Source organism: Pangasianodon hypophthalmus, chromosome 29 (genome assembly GCF_027358585.1).
Source record: "Pangasianodon hypophthalmus isolate fPanHyp1 chromosome 29, fPanHyp1.pri, whole genome shotgun sequence".
In the NCBI taxonomy this organism is placed as follows: domain Eukaryota; kingdom Metazoa; phylum Chordata; class Actinopteri; order Siluriformes; family Pangasiidae; genus Pangasianodon; species Pangasianodon hypophthalmus.
The window spans coordinates 9274477-9294994 of record NC_069738.1 but is presented as its reverse complement, the minus strand read 5'-3'; the positions used below and the strand labels follow the sequence as shown (position 1 = coordinate 9294994).

Sequence of the window (20518 nt, the reverse complement as noted above, 5' to 3'; positions counted from 1 at the left end):
TCATGTCAGTAGACACTTCAGCTACTCACTGAAGCATGGTGGGCCATGAGAATCACTTTGGACATGGCAAATTATGCTAGTAACATGGTTATTTCAGCCTTACAGGGCTATGAATCCCAACACCTTACTCTTTCTATGGCTAGGCTTTCTAATTTGGTTCTCAATGTCTATGCAAACACCCAGTAATTTGATTTAATTGCCATGTTACTTGTATTGCAATGGATGCAATGGTTATAATATAGTGATTTTGTGTGATATAGTGAAATTAGCTAAAGTTAGTTGTTGTATCACTCAAAAAACCTAAATGCTAGTGTCAGAACGGGTTGCATAAGTAACGTAATTGACAGTCAAGTGTCACTTTTAAATCCCAGTGTCCCCATAGAGTCCATAATGTGTCCCTTAACCTTATGGTACTTGATAAATGGTTGATAACTTTCTCCTTTATAAGTGGCTTTGGATAAAGATGTCTGTCAAATGAATACACCAGTTAATTAAGTGACTGTATAATAAAATGTCACTAACAATCATCACTATACTAGAACCAATAGATTAGAAATTAAAAAAAAAGTTTGGAGATGGTTTCTGGGAAAAATGATTAGATTTATTCACCCTGTACTAATATTGTGTTCATCCTATTAAATGCCCTCTAGAACATATGTCCCATATGGGTCATGCTCTGCAGTAGCAGATTGTTAGCAGCAAACATATTGGTGTGTGTTTGGTTGGGCATCTTTGGTTGTGTGCACACTGTTCCCTTTTCCAGCCATCATTTGCTGGATAATAAATGGTTGGAGTGTTTCTTCACTTCAAAGAGCATGTAATTTTTGCAAATTTGCAATCATGTGACAGCCATTTTTTAGAGGAGTGCTTTACCAGCTTGGGGCTTTTCAATGCTAGAGTATCATGCTCAGACCTCTGATCGAGATCGTGATTCTGTCTTTATACACTATCTGGGCTTGTTCACCAGTAAGAGTAGGTAATTTTTTATCAAGTAGCATAATATTCAAAATTAATTAAAAGACTATCATTTGTAGACATCAGACACCCCCCTTGATTACCCTATTGCTCTTAATCGCTATAGGCACCCCTGACGGTTGACCTTCACAGGTCAAAAAAAAAAAAGGCTCCTGTTATACTCTTTGTTGCCAGATTTGTTTCAATTTGGTGGGGATGTGGTGTATACATGTGAACCATATATGTCTAAACACGGCTTCGAGCAAAATATCAGCTGGTACAACTTGAACTTAGTGCTGTCTTCTATACACTAATACGTCTAGACAGATGAGAAAATTGGGAAAAAATGGTCTACATTCCCTTCTGATTAACCTTGCTCCCACTGGACTGAATAAAATTTCTCATAATAGCTATGCAGACGACGCTCAACTCATGCCCTTGTGTAAATTGTTATTATAGTTGTTGTTTTAATCATTTTTAATGAAATTTTTATAAAGCGCTCTGAATTGCCTTGTGCTACATAGATACATGTAAACTTGCCTTGTCCGTTATTCCGTTATTCATCTATAGGCATATTACAGTTATTTTTCAGTGAGTACTATAAAATATTGAGAAACTGTAATGAAATGAATAGGGAAAGTTGTCTCTAAAATCAGGAATATATTGAATCCTTGGAACCCAAAATTATATATATAATGCATTGATCACACTGACAATTGGACACAACAAACACAAAACAGAGGTGATTATACACAGCTACAAAGATGAACAATTTAAAGTTAACCCACCACCAGACTAAGGCCTCTGATCCCATAAAACACACAAAGAATCTTGGCATTTTAGCTGATTCAGATCAATAGTTATATAAAGTGAAAACAAAGTTAGCCTTCTACAATCAGATGGTTTATGAACAAGGATCTGAATAAGTAAAACTTATGCATAAAATCCTTATCCATGAATTTATCTCTGGCAGGCTTGATTACTGTAGTGGCCTCTTTACTGGTCTTCCTAGAAACTCCATTAGACATCAGACAGCTGCAGCTCATTGAGAACACTGCTGCAAATCCTTACACTAGCTCCAGCTACAGGAGTGACTACAAAGTTTATGTCTGGTTTATAAATCATTAAATGACCTTAGACAGAAATACATCTCCGATTTGTTGGAAATATGCAACCCTAGAATGTATCTCAGATCAGTCGAGTGTGGTAGTGGGTTAATAGTTCTGAGAATTAGGACCAACCGTGGTGAGGCAGCTTATAGCTACTATGTTGACACTGTCACAGACATTACATGCAAACATGTCTGTTCAACTGTGCCATTCAAAACTGTTAAGCACCTTTAGCACATAAGTGTTCAGTTCCCATTTTATTTACTTTATACATGGAATAAAACAGGATGCTGGTATGGGAAAATCATTAACAATGGGGTTGTATGATGTGAAACAGAGGGCCATTACCAAACAGAAGTTGATTATTTTCTAATAACAGAATGTTCTGAAGTGATTTATTCATCTTATACCACAGCAATTTGCCAAACAATTATTATTATATTTATTAATTACAAAATGACACTTGGTGTCCATTACTAGATTATACATTTTTATCCATTTATAGTAATATGAAAGGAGTTAATTCCTGTTGTCCCTTATGTTATATACAGCTTCTTCACTCACCAGCTCCTCTTTTTTCTAAGTTAAAAAATTCAGCTTGTCAAGTTTCTAACACAAAGAATTGTCCTAAACACGTTCCTGTATCTGGAAACCTACAGCTTAGCAGTCATATCAACAACTACAAACTTTTTTAAAAAAAATCAGTTTATATGGATCATCCATCATACAAGTCCCTGTGTTAGGTATTTTAATCATTCTTTTATTTTTCCTATTTTTGTAAAGCACTCTGAATTGCCTAGTGATATTTACAGTAGACGCATGTAAACTTGCCTTCTCTGTTATTCATCTGTTCATCTTTAAGCATATTGCTAGTATTTTTCAGTGACTAGTATGAAATATTCAGGAACTACAATGAAATTAATAGGAAAACTGATTACGAAAGTGAGGAATATATTGAGGGCTTGGAATTTGTAAGGTCCTTTCTGACAAGTCTGTGATTCACAATCATAATTAGGGTCATAGTAGATACAAATTTCAGCTTTGTACTTTTCTTATACTCTTAAGCAAGTCTGTTAAGCATTGTAGTGGTAGCTTAGTTGTTAAGACGTTGGACTACTGCTCGAAAAGTGGTATGTTCAAATCCCAGCATTGCCATGTTGCCATTGCTGGACCCTTAAACCTTAAATGCTCAGTTGTATAAATATAAGGGAGATAATTAAACACTTGATCCATCTGGACCTGCCTAGGAGTTTAAGGGGTTAAATCACACTGCATTTTGTTTAAGGAAAGCTTAAAATACCTTGATCATTTAATGCTGGAAAGTTTTTGAGTGCCATTTTACACTTCAGAGAGTAAGCTTCTCTGATAGTAGCTATTCAAAGGGTAAGCAGATGTTTCATATACTGTATAAGAGGCAGGCTTTAGAGGAAAGAGATGGATGATTTGAACCTGGGGGGTCTGAGAAACTCTGAAAGAGATTGAAAGAATGCATTAACTGAGAAACTGTAGTCAGCTTTGCAAGTTAACAAACATGCTTTAATATTGAGAGGGAATGAAGATGAATCATCATTAACTGAGGTTTGGATCAATAGGAAAGAGACATGCTTCATTCTTATTATTGTTCTTAGTGGAAAGATGGAGAAAACAGTAAAGTATTTTGTGAGGAAGTTTGATTCTGAGTAGCAGAAAAGGAAACAACACAAGCTTTTCCTGCTCATTGCTGAACACTGGATGTCCATAGATATTGAGGTTCAAAGGCCAGCTGCCTTTGAGATGATAAACACCCACACAGCCTTGTGGGGCATGGAGAGGTATAGCTTCAATAACTTATAGATGCATTCTCTCTCATCTCTTGCTCTTGTGCTGAGTCTCTCTCTCTCTCTCTCTCTCTCTCTCTCTACGCCTGTCTAATGTTCAAGTTCTACAATTATTTATTGGCACAAATGTTATTGCCAAAGTAAATATTACAGGAGAATGGAAGGTTAATTACAGGTTAATTTAATCAAGGTAAATAAAAAAGTTATTGACCATAAACTGCAAGAAGCCAATAACCTGATTATGGAAATAGCCTCCTTAAAAAAATTTAAATATTTGTAAAACTTCACTGGTTGTCGCTAGACAGGATGTGGCAGAATGTGGGAGATGCTGCATCCGCTGGTAAAATAATTTCATGTTTCTCTCATGGTATATATATAAAATGAACTTCATCAGAGTCAGTGCATTCCTCAAGGTCAGGCAGTATCCTATTTATTTATCTTTTTGCAGTGGAATGGCTGTAGTTTGAAAGAAAGTAAAAGAAAGAGACAGAGAGGAGAGAGAGAGAGAGAGTTACTATTAGTTACTAAACAGTCATGTGCAGACTTGTATAGGTACATCATATCACACTAGATGGACATATGTTATTGAAAGTGCTATGTATGAATGAAAAAGAACTTATTTCCCTCTGTCTCTCTCTCTTTTCCCCTCTACCTATTTCAGCAAAGTATTTTTTGTGATGAACGTTCCTGATTCTATTATTGCCAGAGTAAATAACATGAAGGAAAGAACAAAGTTAGTAACAAAGGTATTAATCATAAACAAAGAGCAAGAGAAGACAAAAAGGAACAATTATTTTAAAAGCGTAGCTGCCTTTCTGTGACAGCAGGCCACAAATCTGACTGCTGGCTGCTTCCCAAAATGGATGGCAGTCTATCGCTGTCATTCCTCTGTGCCTGTTTCCTTTATCTCCAGGTTTATTGCTAAGACTGCCACAGATACAACATTTCCCAGTCAGAAGAAAGATGTTATTAAAGTATAATAATAATAATAATAATAATAATAGTACATTAATAATGTTCATCTCTGTCAGCTGCTTTAACAGCTTTTTTTGTCTTCTTGGGCTTCGTTCTGTGTCAATTATAGATCCTTAAAATTTGCTGTCAGAATTTTAAAGATTTATTCATGGACATGTCTATCTATCTATCTATCTATCTATCTTCATTTTCACAATGAAAAAAGTGCATCTCTTTCTCACTTCTCACAAAGTGAACAAGCACTATTTATTCCTTCTGCAACCAATTCTTCTTCTCAATAATAATAATAATAATAATGATAATAATAATAATAATAATAATAATAGGTTATCAAATAAATAATTTAAGTATAAAACAGTTATTTTATTTTAGTTTAGTTTATAATTTTCTTCTTTTTCTTCTTCTTCTTGTTTTTCACTTCAGCTGCCATTTCTACTGGCAACTGAATTGCTCTTATATCCTTTTTTATTCCTGACCGTTTCTTTGAGTGATGACTTCACCGTTCAGAGCAGTGTCCACACACACACACACACACACACAACACGTTCCTCAACACCAGTCGAGTTTATGAGCATCAGATGATTGGTGTTATTTATCATACTTTTCTGCTGCTGCATATGGGATAATCTCAAGCTGCATGTTTCCTCCCTGTGTAGGTCAACCTGTCATAATTCGCATGACTGATCTTTACCTGATTAATCCAGAGCACAACATTAAGCCTCAGATGCTGCAGGTGCACTGAATAAGCCTTAATAATGCTTTAAAAATAATAAAAAAAAAAAGTTGAGCCGTGTTGCACTGAGTAGAGCTGGCAAGGCCATTATTTTCCATCTTGTGCTTCCTCTTCCATGTGCCTTCAATTGGCAAAGCAAATATGTTTTTAACATACACCATTAATCATACTGAAATCAGCTTAAACACATATTTCTCCACATATCCCCAGTCAGCTCATGCATCATAAGGAGACGGTAACAATAGAAGATAGTAATTTACAGGAGGTAGGAATCGTGTCAGCTTTGAGTCGGAGGGCTTGTCTGCTGGGAAACAGGTCATGTAAACATCATTACACTGGTTTTAGTTGTCAATTTAATCTTTATACTCAAGGGTTTAACATGATATAAAAAAAAACAATTATCTGTCACGATCTGATCTTAAAGATGTCACTGTAATCTGATTCACTCAGAAATATGTTCACTACCACAATGCTGTGTTTAATGTTCATGGATTTGGTTCAGAATATAGGAGTGTGACCTTCTGTTCATAAGTAATGCATAAAACATCATGCATTGTGCTTTATGTTGATTTATACTACAGCAATATCGAATTATTGAATCTGATTGGTCAGAAGGTGTCGATTAATTCGCTGTAACAACAGCTCTGACAAGCATGCAGATCACAGATTTATCAAATCACATATTTATATGAATGCACTTATTATTATTATAAGTTATTGATATCTAACTTATATAATATATATAACTTATTCACAGAGACTTTCACAGGGGGCTAATAATAAATGTAATTTAACATTTGTAATTTGATTTTCTTCTTTAACAAAGAAAATAATTTTTCTGTGAGGAGAGTTTTATGTAAGTATCAGCAGTCAGTAAGTTTGGGAAAAAGTTTAGAGGATTTAGTTTTTTTTTTTTGATAACATGACAAGCTTGTGAGGGAACAACTGTTTATAGCTGCTATAATGTAAGTCATAAGAGGAACTAGCTTGTATCATGGATGTTCCACAACATTACAAGTAACTTTAAATGGTTAAAACAAATGAGGTTTTTTTATTATAAACTAAAATTTTTATGATTTGGCAAGTTGCTGTTGTATGCTGTTGTATACAAGGAATAAAACACTTCAGAATATGGTGTTATTGGAAAATAACCAACTTCAGAATGGTAAAAATAACTCCGTGAGGGCCCACATCACACCTGTCATGTAATGGAGACGAAGGCGGATGCAAGTGCGGATTTGAGTTTTAATGAAAAACAAACAATACAGATCACGTAGCTCAGACACATGGCAAAAACGTACCTGGACTAAAGAACATAACACAAGCCATAAACAGCAACGGAAGACAAAAGCTAGACAGGAAGTGAGGTGTAAGACGTGACTTATGTACTAGTGCTCATTAACAATAACGTGACACAGGTGCAATGGTCATGTGACGTGATCCAGTGGGTTGCAGTGCATGATGGGAAAAATAGTCAAGCGCTGCAGTCGGCGTAACCATGACAACCATTGATTATTTTCTTATAACAGTGAACTCTATCATGTTTTATTCCCTATGGAACACAGACAGAGGTTTCAAAGGTACCCAAATTCTTTACTCTTCATTAAAGTTAAAGAAGAAACGTAAAACTCGCACATTTACTTGTGTATGAAAGTGAAAACACAAGAAAGAATCACAAAGGAAGAAAAGATAGTTTGATTGCTAGTATAGTAATAACTTTGATTATTCAAAATATTTGAATGCTAATAGCTAGCTGTCACAATAGAAACTGAGGTCTTCTTCTTATCATATTTTTTTGAAGTTTATATTTTTATATAGATGCCTTGATAAATTTCTGATGCTAAAACAAATATATGATTATAGAGAAATGTAGTGACTAGAAAGTAGAGATTTTTCTTTTGAAAAGCATTAGGTGAAAGAAAAACTCACGTAGAGTGCAGCTTTAGTTTTTACCAAACTCACTGTATTTTACAGGCAGTGTGTTTTATATTGCATCATGCCAGTTCATTGTTCATTCCACAAGAAAATTGGTGTGAAGTAATGATACAAGTTATACAAGTAACTCAGGTTAGATTCAGGCAGAAAGAAAAAAAAAATCATTTTATCCACACAAATTGTATTTTTTTCTCTCTCGCCCCCCCCAACAATGAGGAACAGTGAGCACTCATAGTATCAAAGTGAAACGACGACTCTCATTAATTTCTGTATTAATGTTATCCAAAATCTCTTTTCAGTGTAATTGCCTGCAGATATTAATCTGCTTTACCGATTTTTTTTAAAGTACTTTAATGTTGTTAAATTACTCTTATCTCACATTTTTCTTCTGATACCAGCCACCAGACTGCAGGGTATTAAAGTGTATATAGTAATGGTTTATGTGTATATAATGATATATCTCATATGTACATGTATGTATCTTAGTATCATATCTCTATTTAAATGCAACAATGCATGTGTGAATAACTGTATATCAAGACCTGATACTGAGACATAATATGCAGCATATTCTAATACCTTGGGTGACTGACTGTATATGGTACATGTATTTTTAACTGAATAAATATGAAATATAAAATATATAAAACATAAAATATAAAATTTCACATATTAAAGTATTGGAAACTATATTTCAATTATTGAAGTTATAACTTAGTAACCATATTATTCCACAGTTTTGTTTGTTTGTTTGTTTTTGTTTGTTCTTTTTTTTTTTTTTTAATTTTGGTTTGTGATGCAAATCTCAGTTTCCCATTTGTGTAGAAATTTTTAGAAATTATGTCAAAAACCTGATTCTGAGCTGTGAATGCTTTCTGATGGTAGCAAACTGCTGCTTTAAATCAGGAGTTCTCAAACTTTTTGCAGTCTGGTACAACTTTAATTTGCTGACCACCTCAGGACAGATTCATTTTATGAACAGTATCCGACTATTCAAATATTAGCCTCTTTATTTAAATGTTTACAATAATATCTTGCCTATTGATTGGCGCCTAATACATTTTACTCCTGAACCAAATACACTGCAAGAAGACATTCTAGCTGTTTTTAAAGAAATGTTGTTTAACCAAGAAAAGTGTCTAATTGTTGATATGGTGAAGTTTTCTGAGGAAACATTTATTTATTTATATTTATGGAAGGAATCTCCAGTGTCACTGCACGGTCAAATTTTCCACCATGGGAGAGTCTTCAGGACAGAGAATAAGCATATAACGTAAATAATACCAGGAACTAACCTGTCTTGTGGCCATGTCAAAAGTAAATGTACGACATGTCATTCATTAATATTAACAATTAACAATGTTATTGTTATTGGTGAATAATTAACAACTGGTAACAGTTGTTGTTGATTATTTTCCTATAACAGCATAGTCCCGATGTTTTATTCCTTACTTAAAGTCATTTTATTGGTTATTCCCAAAAGTGAAATGAGTTCTCACTTTGATTATCCACATCATCCACATCAGTGTCTGTCTCATCACCTGAGGTAAAAGTCACTCGTGGCATTTAAACACGAGCCTCATAATCGTCTCTTCACTCGATTTCCTCTCTGTTTATGAGGATCATGCTAACATAATTGGGGAAATAAACGCTGATTGATTCAGTGGGTTCTGTTTTATTTTAATTTTGCAGTGCATTGAGGACAATTTGAGCGTTGATGTCTGATTACAAACTGAATTGATTAGGCTTAAGTTGTCTCTGTGTCACATAGATATCCAACAAACTGAACAAACATTCAGTTCAAGACATTAGTTTAAGACATCTTTAATCAGACTGACTGTTTTTCTGCTTCATTTGTTAAACTGGCTCCTTACCAAACACATCTATGCAGGCAGACGCCAAGGCAAGGTTAGAAATTTGCTCAAATAAAAAGACATCCTTTTGGTACAATATAATGTATATGTTGTTTAAATAGAGATGTCAGAGTGTATTATTAACAGAAAAAAAAATCCATTTTGGTCAATATCTGATTTTTTCAGATACACGGATGTGTTTTCCCAGAACGCCACACCTATGATATCAGCAGAAAGCAGCGACTTTTCTGTTTGCAGCATTGTGTAAAACATAAATTGTGTTTTTGGGTTCAAGGTGACTCAAAACAATGGAGTGGGTCATATGTGTGACTGGCTTTGTTAGGTCTTTGTTATTGCAGTTCAGAAGAGGGTTCATATATGACAGTGAATCATTACAGCACTGTCCAATCTCCTGGATACAGACACAGCCTGCTTCTCTGCTTGTGTCTGCATCAGTGTCTGCTTGTTTGTTGTTCTGTCATTCTGTCTTATTAGCTCGACCCTGTCATGTTTCTTTCTGCTCCTCTCTCCCTTTTCCTTAAGGCATACAGGGTCTAAATGTCTGAGCTCACAATTAAAAAGGCTTTATTTTGTCAGTCATTGATAATAAACTGATATTTTTGAGAAATTGTTTTTTGAAAGTATTCATAATAGAGTTCCTGAGATAAGTAGCTAGGATAACATATAACACATTGGACAATATTAATTGAGAAGAAAAGAAATACCATAACTTTGTGTGTTAGAAAAATGTCTGTTAGGAAATGTATGATTTATACATTCTTGACTAATAGGTTTAAGAGTAAACATTAGTAAACATTGTATTTAAAGAATGAAACATCACAGGGTGTGCTCTTTTAGGAAAATAATCAACAATTGGTTGCGTGATGCCCACCATGAAGCAGAGTTACTGTACCGTGCAGTGAGTAAAGGCAGGATGCAAATGCGTAAACGCAGCATATTGTTTATGAAAGACTTTCCAAAACTCATCGCCATGGTTCAATTCAAATGCAGGGAATGCCAGAATGGGCAAATCCATAATTATAGACCAGAGAAGAAGCGAGAGTCAAAAACAGGAAACAAAGAAACAAAGAGTCTCTGAATTAACATAAATGCACAATAAGACTTGAGAGACAAACCCACAGGAGGGTATAAATAGGCAAACTAATCAAGATCTAAATGGAGAGCAGACAAACACAATCAGGAAACAAACCAATCACAGAACTGGGGCGGAAACAGGACCAGGACGCAAAATAAAACACGTCATAACAAGAGCGTGAGCTGGGAAACACGCCAGGCAGTTAGGGGATTTGTTGACAGTTATTGTTATCACCCCATCGTTATTATTTTTCAATAACACTACGTCCTGAAATGTTTTATTTCTTTTATGCCACAGCAATTTGCCAACACTAACATTTTTTTATTAAAGAATGACACATTATACATTTTATCCATTTATAGCTAATGTTAGTTAGTTCCTGTTATCATTTACGTTATAGCAGCTATGAAACCAGCCTCTCTCTTTTACTCTTCTCTCTTAAAGTTAATAAGACAATGGAGACTCCTTCCAAAAGATGTTAAATAAACATCTCCTCACAGAAGATGTCTTATACCAATGCTTATCCATTTTTAAATTCATTTATATGGAGCATCGTTCATACAAGTCCCTGTGAAAGTTGTTTCTATAGAAATGATAACGTATTAAAAAAATGAGCATCAGAGGTGCTATTAAAGAAAATTAATCAAAACCTTCTGACCAGTCTGAATCAAGCAATGTGGAATATAATATTTTTTAAATAAAAACAGTTCCTAATAGCAGACTCAGACTTTTTGACCCAAATATATTGTAGATTTTATTTTTTTTTTTGTATCTGTGCCATTTGTGCCATTTTGCTCTTATTGCTTACAGTTTCCTCTCTTCTGTCTGTCTCTTTCTCTCTCTGTCTTTCACTCTCAAGTGGAGGGGCAGTGGTTGGATTGGGCTTCTTGGTCTCGTTGTTCAGTATCATGTGGAACTGGCACTCAGCAGAGGCAGCGGCGCTGCAGTGTGTCTGTACACGGCTGGGCCGAGTGTAAAGGTCCGCACTCAGAAACGAGAGAGTGCACTAACCGGCCTTGTGATGGTACGTCACAAACACAACATTTCTCATAGATGTGATCATAGGTTTATATAGCTAAACAAAAGATTCATAATTTATGGTTTTGCATAACAGGTTGTATTTTTACATACATAGCAAAGGGATGAAACGTCTGTGTGCTTTACCAAGAACTATCTTTTTTGTCATAATTTTACATTTTACTGGCTTATTATTAAAAAAAATGCATTATTTAAATCTGAGCAAACCTAAGCAAAAAATTATGATTCATTAATTTATCATAATCAAATTCATTAATTTATCATAATCTTATTTATTCCCTCACATAAAATGGCATTTGTTGGAACTTGTTCTTACATGGCACTTTTTTTTTTTTTAATTTTCATGGAGACCCATTTCATATGGTAATCAATAGTATAAGAAATAAAAAAAGAAAAAAAAAGAAATGTGTTTCAGTGACTTCCATTAGGCAACTAGAAGTGGATTGTAGGTAAGGGGGAAAATTTGCATAGTATTGTAACAGTGACATTAATTTTCATAAAGTATGGATAGATGGGTGGGTGGGTGGATGGATGGATGGATGGATGGATGATTTGGTGTTACAACTATATCTGTACCTATTCACAGTCTCACATGCTGCCAAACAAACTACAGCACCCATGATTCCTCTCAATCTCTGGATTTCTAAAGGCGCACACCTGTTAACAAATTAGCACAAATAAGCCGGACTCACTCATCATTTGCAAAGCCGCAATCCAGCCATTTTGACTGTGACATTACTAAGCTTTTGTATTTGCTTGTTTTGTCTCACAGGTTTGGTTATTGTTTTGTCTCCTGATTGCCTGTTTAAACTAACACTGTTTACACCAGTTTGCTGATCACCTGATTGCCTGCATGTTTCTGGTTTTGATTATTGCTGATCCCTCTGCATATATGCCTTGGTTTTTAATAACCTCAGCTGCCTGTTGTGAGAGAATATTTTACTGGAAGCGTGGATATAGCTGGTTTTAATGATTTCCATCGGGCACTTACAGATCAAGCCCATGATTTTATTTATATATTTTTTCCATGTGAACAATGTGACAGTTTGGTTTTGTGACAAATTTGAACTGAGAGTTGTCTGTATCTTGGCCATGTTCCTGTATCCCATTTTGCATTGTGAAAGTAGGCAGAGTTAATGTGGTAACTAGGCAGAAGTAGTAGAATACTACTAAAAAATACATGCACATATAGTACATATACATATACATTATACATATAGCAATGCGCAAACATTACTGTGGCTAAATACAATAAAATGCATCTGAACCAGAGGTCTTGGAGTTCTTGGAAACATTGGATTAAATCAGCCAGAAAAGTGCCAACTGAAAAGGAAAGGAAACACAGAATTTCACTACATGACTGAAAATTGCTGTCTATGTCCTGCACTATTTGAAGTTAAACTCAGACATCCCAGCTCAGCTCACACACTACAATTCAGCATGCTTTGGTAAGGTTTGCTTGGCAGTGGAATTAATGACAAAATGTTGTGTTCATGTGTAATCTGCAGCACCTTGTCTCATCGTCTGTTGGAAAAACGCTAAAATTGTCACGATTTGTGACACTTCATATGTACTTATTCATTCTTTTACCCCTTCTTCTTTTAGGAGGTGGAAACTGGGGAGCATGGAACCAGTGGAGTCTGTGCTCGAAGACATGCGATTCAGGTTGGCAGCGCCGCTTTCGGATGTGTGAAGGCACGGGAATCCAGAATTACCCCTGCGATGGTTCAGGGGAGGAAGTGCGCTCCTGCAACGACAAGAAGTGCCCAGGTGTGTGTGTGTGTGTGTGTGTGTGTGTGTGTTTTTTTTCCCTTTTCTCAAGCAGATCAATCATTTACCCTTCACTCATTTAGCATTTCTATAATCAGGTTGCATTTCATCATTCTTCTTTTCCTTCTGTTGCTCCTTTCTCTCTGGGCATCTGTCTTTTTCTTTTGCTTCCATCTTTCCAGCTAACTGGGCATCTGTTTTTTCCCCTCCCTCCCTTCCTTGCGTGCTCTCTATTTGTCTGGGTGTCTTGCTTTTCCTTCCTGCTTGTCTATCTTTGCACCTGTAGGTCTCTCTCTCTTTTTCCATTTGACAGTCTGCCTTCTGTTTCCTCCTCTGCTTTTTTTTCCCCCCTCTCTCCTTCAGCAGAAACACGTCCTCCCGTGTGATTTGTCAGAGCAGCACAGCAAACAGCAGATTTTAATAAGCGGCTCTTTGACTGTAGCTTTGGGAGGCTATAGATTAAATAAATGTCAGGCATCACTGCAGTACTTATATCAGAACTTTGATAGCACTGCGCCTTTGCCTTAAAGACAAAGATCTGTCCAAGAACTTTGTGGGAAGACATAAACTTTGAACATTCTTGTGAAACTCTTTTTTTTCACCACATTTTTTGTACTCTACTTTAATGGGGTTCAAAGAGGAGGAAAAGCAGTTTGATGTGGTGGCTGAAGACGATTGAATTGCCTTTTATAGATAATTTACAATATCACAGTGACCTTCAGAACTATCTTCTTTCTTCATGAAAATGAGCAGAAAAATATTTCATGAAAAGAATATCACATGAAGTGAGTGATATTTTAGCTTGGACACAAAAATGGTTCTTAAGCATTTTGTCTGTAAAACACTGGTTTGGTTTTAAAATGACCTTACAAGTAATATTAAGTCAAAGTTAAAGTCAAAGTCAACTTTATTGTCAATTCTGCTAGATTGAAATTTCGTTTCCCCCAGACCCATGGTGTGAGAAACCAACATAACAAGACAAGTAATTAATAAAGTACAATGAAATAAAATAAAATAAAATAAAATAAAATAAAATAAAATTAGAGGTGTAAATAAAGTTTTTGAGAGAACTTTTTCATTCGACAGTTCTCCTTTTGATTATGTAAAAAATTTAAATGATCTACATTATTAATTTTTACTCATTTTTGCTCAAAAAATTCTGGAAGCCATATATTCTAAGAAACATCCATATTATATGTAATGGTGGAATAATATGGAATGCTTTGTGTGTGTGTTGTCTATAGCACCTCATGAGATATGCAAGGATGAGTACCAAGGTTTAATGACATGGAAGAGAGCTTCCGCTGGAGAGACGGTCTACAACAAATGTCCATCAAATGCCACTGGTGAGTCATTGTCCCAGACACCCTGAAAACAACCACCAGACTTCCCCAACGCATCTCCATTCATCTGTAGTAAACTACACTGTTCCTGAGATGTTCCCATTAAGGGAATGCATTGGGATTGGGATTCCATGGGACCCAACAAAAGGTTATTGGAGCAGGTGGTGTTTAGTTTCATGCAGGTGGTCTGATATGAAGTTGTGAGACAAATTCTTTCATTATCATGAGAATGTATAGGGTGCTTGCATGGGGCAATCATTCATCTGCACTAAATGCTTTATCCTGGTCAGGGTCCTGTGGTTAAATGACTAAATTGTTTATATTTTGAGAAATAGAAGCAACTACATTTGTGATAAAACATCATGGGCAGATACGAACAATAATAACTGTGGGTTGATTGGTCAAACTTTCTGCGGCAATGGGCGGGATTGATGAACAGTGTCTGTGAGAGTGAGCAGGATTGGGCAAACTTTCTCTAGCAATAGATGGGAATGTTCAAACTGTCCTCAGCTGCAGATGGGCAGGATTGGGCAAACTTTCTCTAGCAATAGATGGGAATGTTCAAACTGTCCTCAGCTGCAGATGGGCAGGATTGGTCAAACATTCTGTGGTGGCAGGCCAGATTGGTCAAAAGTGTCTGTGGGCAGCGGGCAGGATTGGTCAAACGTGTCTGTGGGAGCTGGCACAATTGGTCAAACCTTCAGTGGGGGTGGCAGGGATTGCTCAAACTTTGGCCATGGGTGGGAATTTTTCTAGGAGTGAATTTATCATGTGGGTTGGAGGGTCAGATGGCTTCTTTTCCAGGTGGTTCTTGGCCAAGTCAAGTGACAAAAACTACTCTGGTGTTAGCTAGAAGTCTACCTCTTCCCAAACTCCCAACACACTACAGTTTCTTTACTTGCACAACCTCCTCACCAAAGTCATGAGAAACATTACATGAAAGTTAATTAATCAATATTCCATGCAGTGGTGTGCTTTGATTTGATATTTTGATTTGATTTATATTAAGACTACCCATACCATAAGACTATGATTTTGACTTCGTGTAGTACAATGCATCACCACTGTTAACAGTATTTTAAAAAGTGCTCACAAATATGATGCAAATAATTAAAAGAGTTACACAGAACCAACTCCTAAAAACTGATGTGTGAGTTTCAAATCCTGAAAGAATTTTGTGATCAGTAAAACCCACTATAAAACTCCATCAGTGATGCAATTATTCATTTCCTAAAGCTCACCACAGGCAATCACCTCCTGACTACTGCCAAAATAAGTTGATTTGAGTGCAATTAATTTTGGAGCTTGTTAAGGATTAGAAGCTCAGTGTGTGTGTTGTGAGCTGCACAGCATATTATGAGAGTGAAATGAAAGCTCGCACAAACCATACATGGTAGAAAATACAGTCTAAAACTTGAGTACAGATTGAGTTTAGACAATATGGTCCAAAAGTCTGAGTCCAATAATAAGAGATATTTTCATTACATTATTTATCGAAAGGTCATACAGTGATTTTACTCATCATTCAGCAATATTTAAAGCTGAGATTTTTAGATGTTTTTCTTATCTGAAATGGAAATATATCTGAATATGAGGTTTGCCCACCATTTGCTTATTTTATTTTATAATATTTGTAATGACATACATTTATTTTTAATGTTGACACATGGATTATCTTAACAGAATAAAGGAAAAGACCACCCTGAACAATTGCTATATTCATCTTTAGAATTAATATCTGATCTTTAATGGCATCCAAGATAAGTCTGAGTCGACTTATTTAATTTAAATTTCTTTCATCAATCTTTGCTTCTATTAAGCGCAGTTGTACTTGTGGTAGCAATGATCCAGTGTGATGTCAGCATGACACACAACCTCGAACTTCTTTCAGAATAAAGAAAACACAGCACCTACCAACACATTAACAACTTAAGCACTAAAACCATCACAAATATTTCAGTATGAACACATTTAATGTGTAGGTATTTATGCGTTTTTATTTAATACAACCTGATATTGATTCATCTAGAACATTCTTTTATGTGATATGAATTGTAAGAGTACCAAGAAGAACAAACTTTTTTGTACTTAGACTAGTAAAAGCTATGGAATATAATTTGAGGAGCAGAATTTGACATAATAAATTTCATTACTGGCCCATAACTGAATAAAAGCACTTTTTAGTAGTAGACTTGTACTTTGGGACAATATATTTATATGGAAACAGGCCCTAGGGATCCAGTGATTTATATGTAATAAAAACAGAGAGTCCTAATAAATGCCGCCTTTGAAGCATGAGTGCTAAACACAGTGGTAAACACGGTCAACTCTGGAGACTAAGCAATCCTCCACAATAAGGTGGAAAACAGCAAAAAAGTCCTACAGGCAGGTGAGTTAACATGGTTTTCACCCATGAGACTTTGTTTTATGTCTCCCTGCTGATCAGTGTGTGAATGGAGCATTGAGTTTTGCCCAGGATGCTAAATATCAGTCTCAGTGTTAGGTTGATGGGCGAGCGCACAGTCAAGGCCCATTGCACAGAGGCAGCATGATGCAAGTTTGAGTAAATGTGGTTTAGCAGCATGATTTTCTCTGTGATGTTTACCAGAGGCACTTTTTGGACCAGTTTGAGTTCTAGTCTGTTTATTATTCGACAGTCTTTCTAAAACTGGTCATTTTATTTGTTTTTTCCATCTTGTGTAACAGAGATGAAACATCTGGGTCTTCTTTCTCCTGTTTCTCTACAGGATCTGCTAGTCGTCGATGTTTGCTGGACGCTAATGGAGTTGCTTACTGGGGTCCTCCGAGCTTCGCCCGATGCATCTCACTTGAATATAGATATTTACATTTATCTGTAAGTGATATATTTTCATAAGTTGCTCATTTTCACACATCGGATACGATGAAGGCTCGCCGCATGTGAAGAGGTTCGTGTATGTTGCATTCATTCATTTTGCAGTTCGAACTGTAAATGGGAATACAAGAAAACACATTTTATTTTATTTTTGCTTTTTTTTTTGGCACATGCTAAAATAGAAAATTTATTCACTCAGTTATTGAATATTTTCTTATCTTTTTAAATAACATATTGACCAGTTTTTAATTGTTTCTAATGGTTTTAACACACAATGAGTACAAATCAATTATACATGAATATGAGTTGACCTAGAAGACGTACAGGTAGGTTATTCTACAGGCTATTCTCTAGAACTAATGATATCTTTAATCTACCCTTCTTGCTACTAGCTACCCAGTAAATATGATTGTTCATTGATTTTCGCCTCAAAATGAATGTGAAATTATGAAAAATAAGCAATGGAGAAATAAGAGAGCTTTTTGTAATATTTATTATTATTATTATTATTATTATTATTATTATTATTATTATTATAAAGCCAATAGTTTTGAACATCTTGTTTGCATTTTTTTTTTCATATTGAAACAAAAAAAAAAACGAATGAATGCAGCATACACGAACCAGAAGCTTTTTTTGTTGTTTGTTGATGTTCTTGTTCCATATTACAACCACCCATAAAGATAGCGTACAATAAATGTTACAATTATATGTCAGCGTCACATCGGTAAGTGCAAAATCTGATGCTAAATTATAATTTCAGCTTCTCCGCATGCGTCTTCTGTTCCTGCTTCTTCATCTATTCCTCTTCCTTTTCGTCTCTCATTCATGAGAGTGCAACATGTCCAAAGGACTATATTGTGGATTGATTTGCAGTTTGTGTTTCACCATTTGTGTTGCACTTGACATTTATCATTTCTGATTGTTGAACTCTGACCTTTTCGCCGCTCCAATTGCACATATATTTATTTATTTCATTTTTTGAGTTATTTAATTATTTTTAATGAAACTAGCCTGAAGGGGTCAGCAGTTTTTCCCAGCCATGATTAAATCGGGTTGATTACACTGTTAACCTGTTCTCTAACCCTTCATTATAATCACGCAATGTTTGCCTGGTCCTGATTGCTATTGTCTTGGACCCAGAAGGATATCATTAGTCAATCGATGACCGCTCCGTCCTTTTCGGACCATAAACAAGCACTCAGTGAGTCGTAGAGGAAAGTTTGGTCAGTATTTCAATATATTTGTAATCGGTTTTACTGTAGTGGATGCAGATTCTCCTAATCAGTATTCACATTGCGCCAAACGTGGATCAATGGAGTCAATTTACTCTCAAAGCTCGAATCTGTGTTTTTCCACTTGGGGCTGAGTTTGAATACAGTTCAGTGATTAGCACTGAGCAATGACATTAGCATAGTAGTCCTCTCATTAGCATTAAGCATAATGTTTGCCTGTTTGTGGACGATAGGGCTGGGTCGATATCTAAAAATAATTATCATGATATTTCCTTATTGAAATATTGTGACAATGAATAATATCACACCCCTTTGCCCGAGTGCAGGCTTTTTTTTTTTGGTAATGGCATATTAATCATTCTCTCATTATTATTATTATTATTATTATTATTATTTATATATCAAGCTATTAGCCATGTATTTATTTATGACATTTCTTCTACATGTTCTAAAATATTTTTTTAGAAAATTCTGTAAAATTAATATAATTTATCTATAAAGCTACACCTTTATTTATTTAAATATCTTTATAGATTTTATATTTTTATACATACTGTACCTTTTTACTTTATAATTTATCTTTTATTATATTATATTTATATTTATTTATATTATAAGATTTATTCATCATATGGGGCACGTATAAGAAATAAAATAGTATTAAAATTTATTTTATTTCAACTTAAATGGAACAAGTACATTAATTAATTAAATCAACTTAAATTATACAAAAGTAGAGTATTGACACTCTTTTACTGTCAACAGATATTCAATATACATTTCAACCATTTGGTCATATTTTAAATACTGAGCCAGTTTTTTTTTTTTCCCGAGAAATTTAAAGCCAGTCTTAGATCAATATGAGGTTTCAGATCACCCTGACAGTGTGTATATTAGTATCGGTACCTGCTTCAAAAAAGAAAGAAAGAAAGAAAATTGTGCATACCTACTACTCTTTTTTTTCTAATGATCATCACTTATTTTTAAAATGGTGTACAAAACCTATGTTCAGGCATACATGCATCAGTCACTCGTCTGATTTTTTTCCCCATCTCATGACCTTCATCTCCTATTAATCCATACTCTTGTGCAAACACACACCAGATCTTTCATAAGCATTGTTCATATTGCTAGTGATTGAGATGACGATAAAACATTTGAATCATTTTATACGAGATGGCCTTAGGCAGTGAGACATTTATTTTTTTTTGAAAAAGTGAATGGATTTATTGTGTTAAGCAAGGTTTTCTCTTGTCTTCCTCCTTTTCCTCAGTTACGAGAGCATCTTGCGAAGGGTCAGAGGACCCTGGCAGGGGAGGGCATGTCTCAGATCGTGAGGAGTCTCCTGGAGTTAATGTCCCGCCACAGCTATTATAGCGGTGACCTCTTATTCTCCGTGGAGATTCTCCGAAATGTGACGGACACCTTCAAGCGAGCAACCTACATCCCAGCTCCCGACGACGTGCAGGTGACCGCACACACCAACCCGCGCACTGACGAGCACTCACTTGTGTTTTGATGGTCCTTTTTTGTTCTCACCATTCTTGGTTTTTCTGTTCTGCAGAAATTTTTCCAGATAGTCAGCTTAATGTTGGACATGGACAATCTTCAAAAATGGGAAGATGCTCACCAGGTAATGTCTAACCCTTCATTAGTGATAAATACACATGTGTGCTTGCTCATGAGCACACTCTATAATTGTTGCTGTAAATTAGTTTCACTGTGTCCCTTAATTTCCTCCTTGGGTTACTAAAGTCACTACTGCTGACATAGAACAGATTAATGAGGGCTGAATTAACTTAAAAT

The 20518-nt window shown here is 35.4% G+C and overlaps 1 protein-coding gene across 10 annotated transcripts in view; it reads left to right on the top strand.

Annotated features, from left to right (window-relative positions):
• Positions 1-20518, top strand: part of adgrb2 (adhesion G protein-coupled receptor B2) — a 394590-nt gene that overhangs the window by 207137 nt on the left and 166935 nt on the right. For 8 of the 10 annotated variants that reach the window (XM_053231516.1, XM_053231517.1, XM_053231521.1 and 5 more), the window contains exons 5-10: positions 11332-11496; positions 13116-13280; positions 14525-14626; positions 17371-17477; positions 19986-20180; positions 20277-20345. In XM_053231516.1, coding sequence (XP_053087491.1) covers positions 11332-11496; positions 13116-13280; positions 14525-14626; positions 17371-17477; positions 19986-20180; positions 20277-20345 — 803 coding nt within the window. The remainder of the gene's footprint in view (positions 1-11331; positions 11497-13115; positions 13281-14524; positions 14627-17370; positions 17478-19985; positions 20181-20276; positions 20346-20518) is intronic. The other 2 variants (XM_053231523.1, XM_053231522.1) reach the window with 1 other exon arrangement.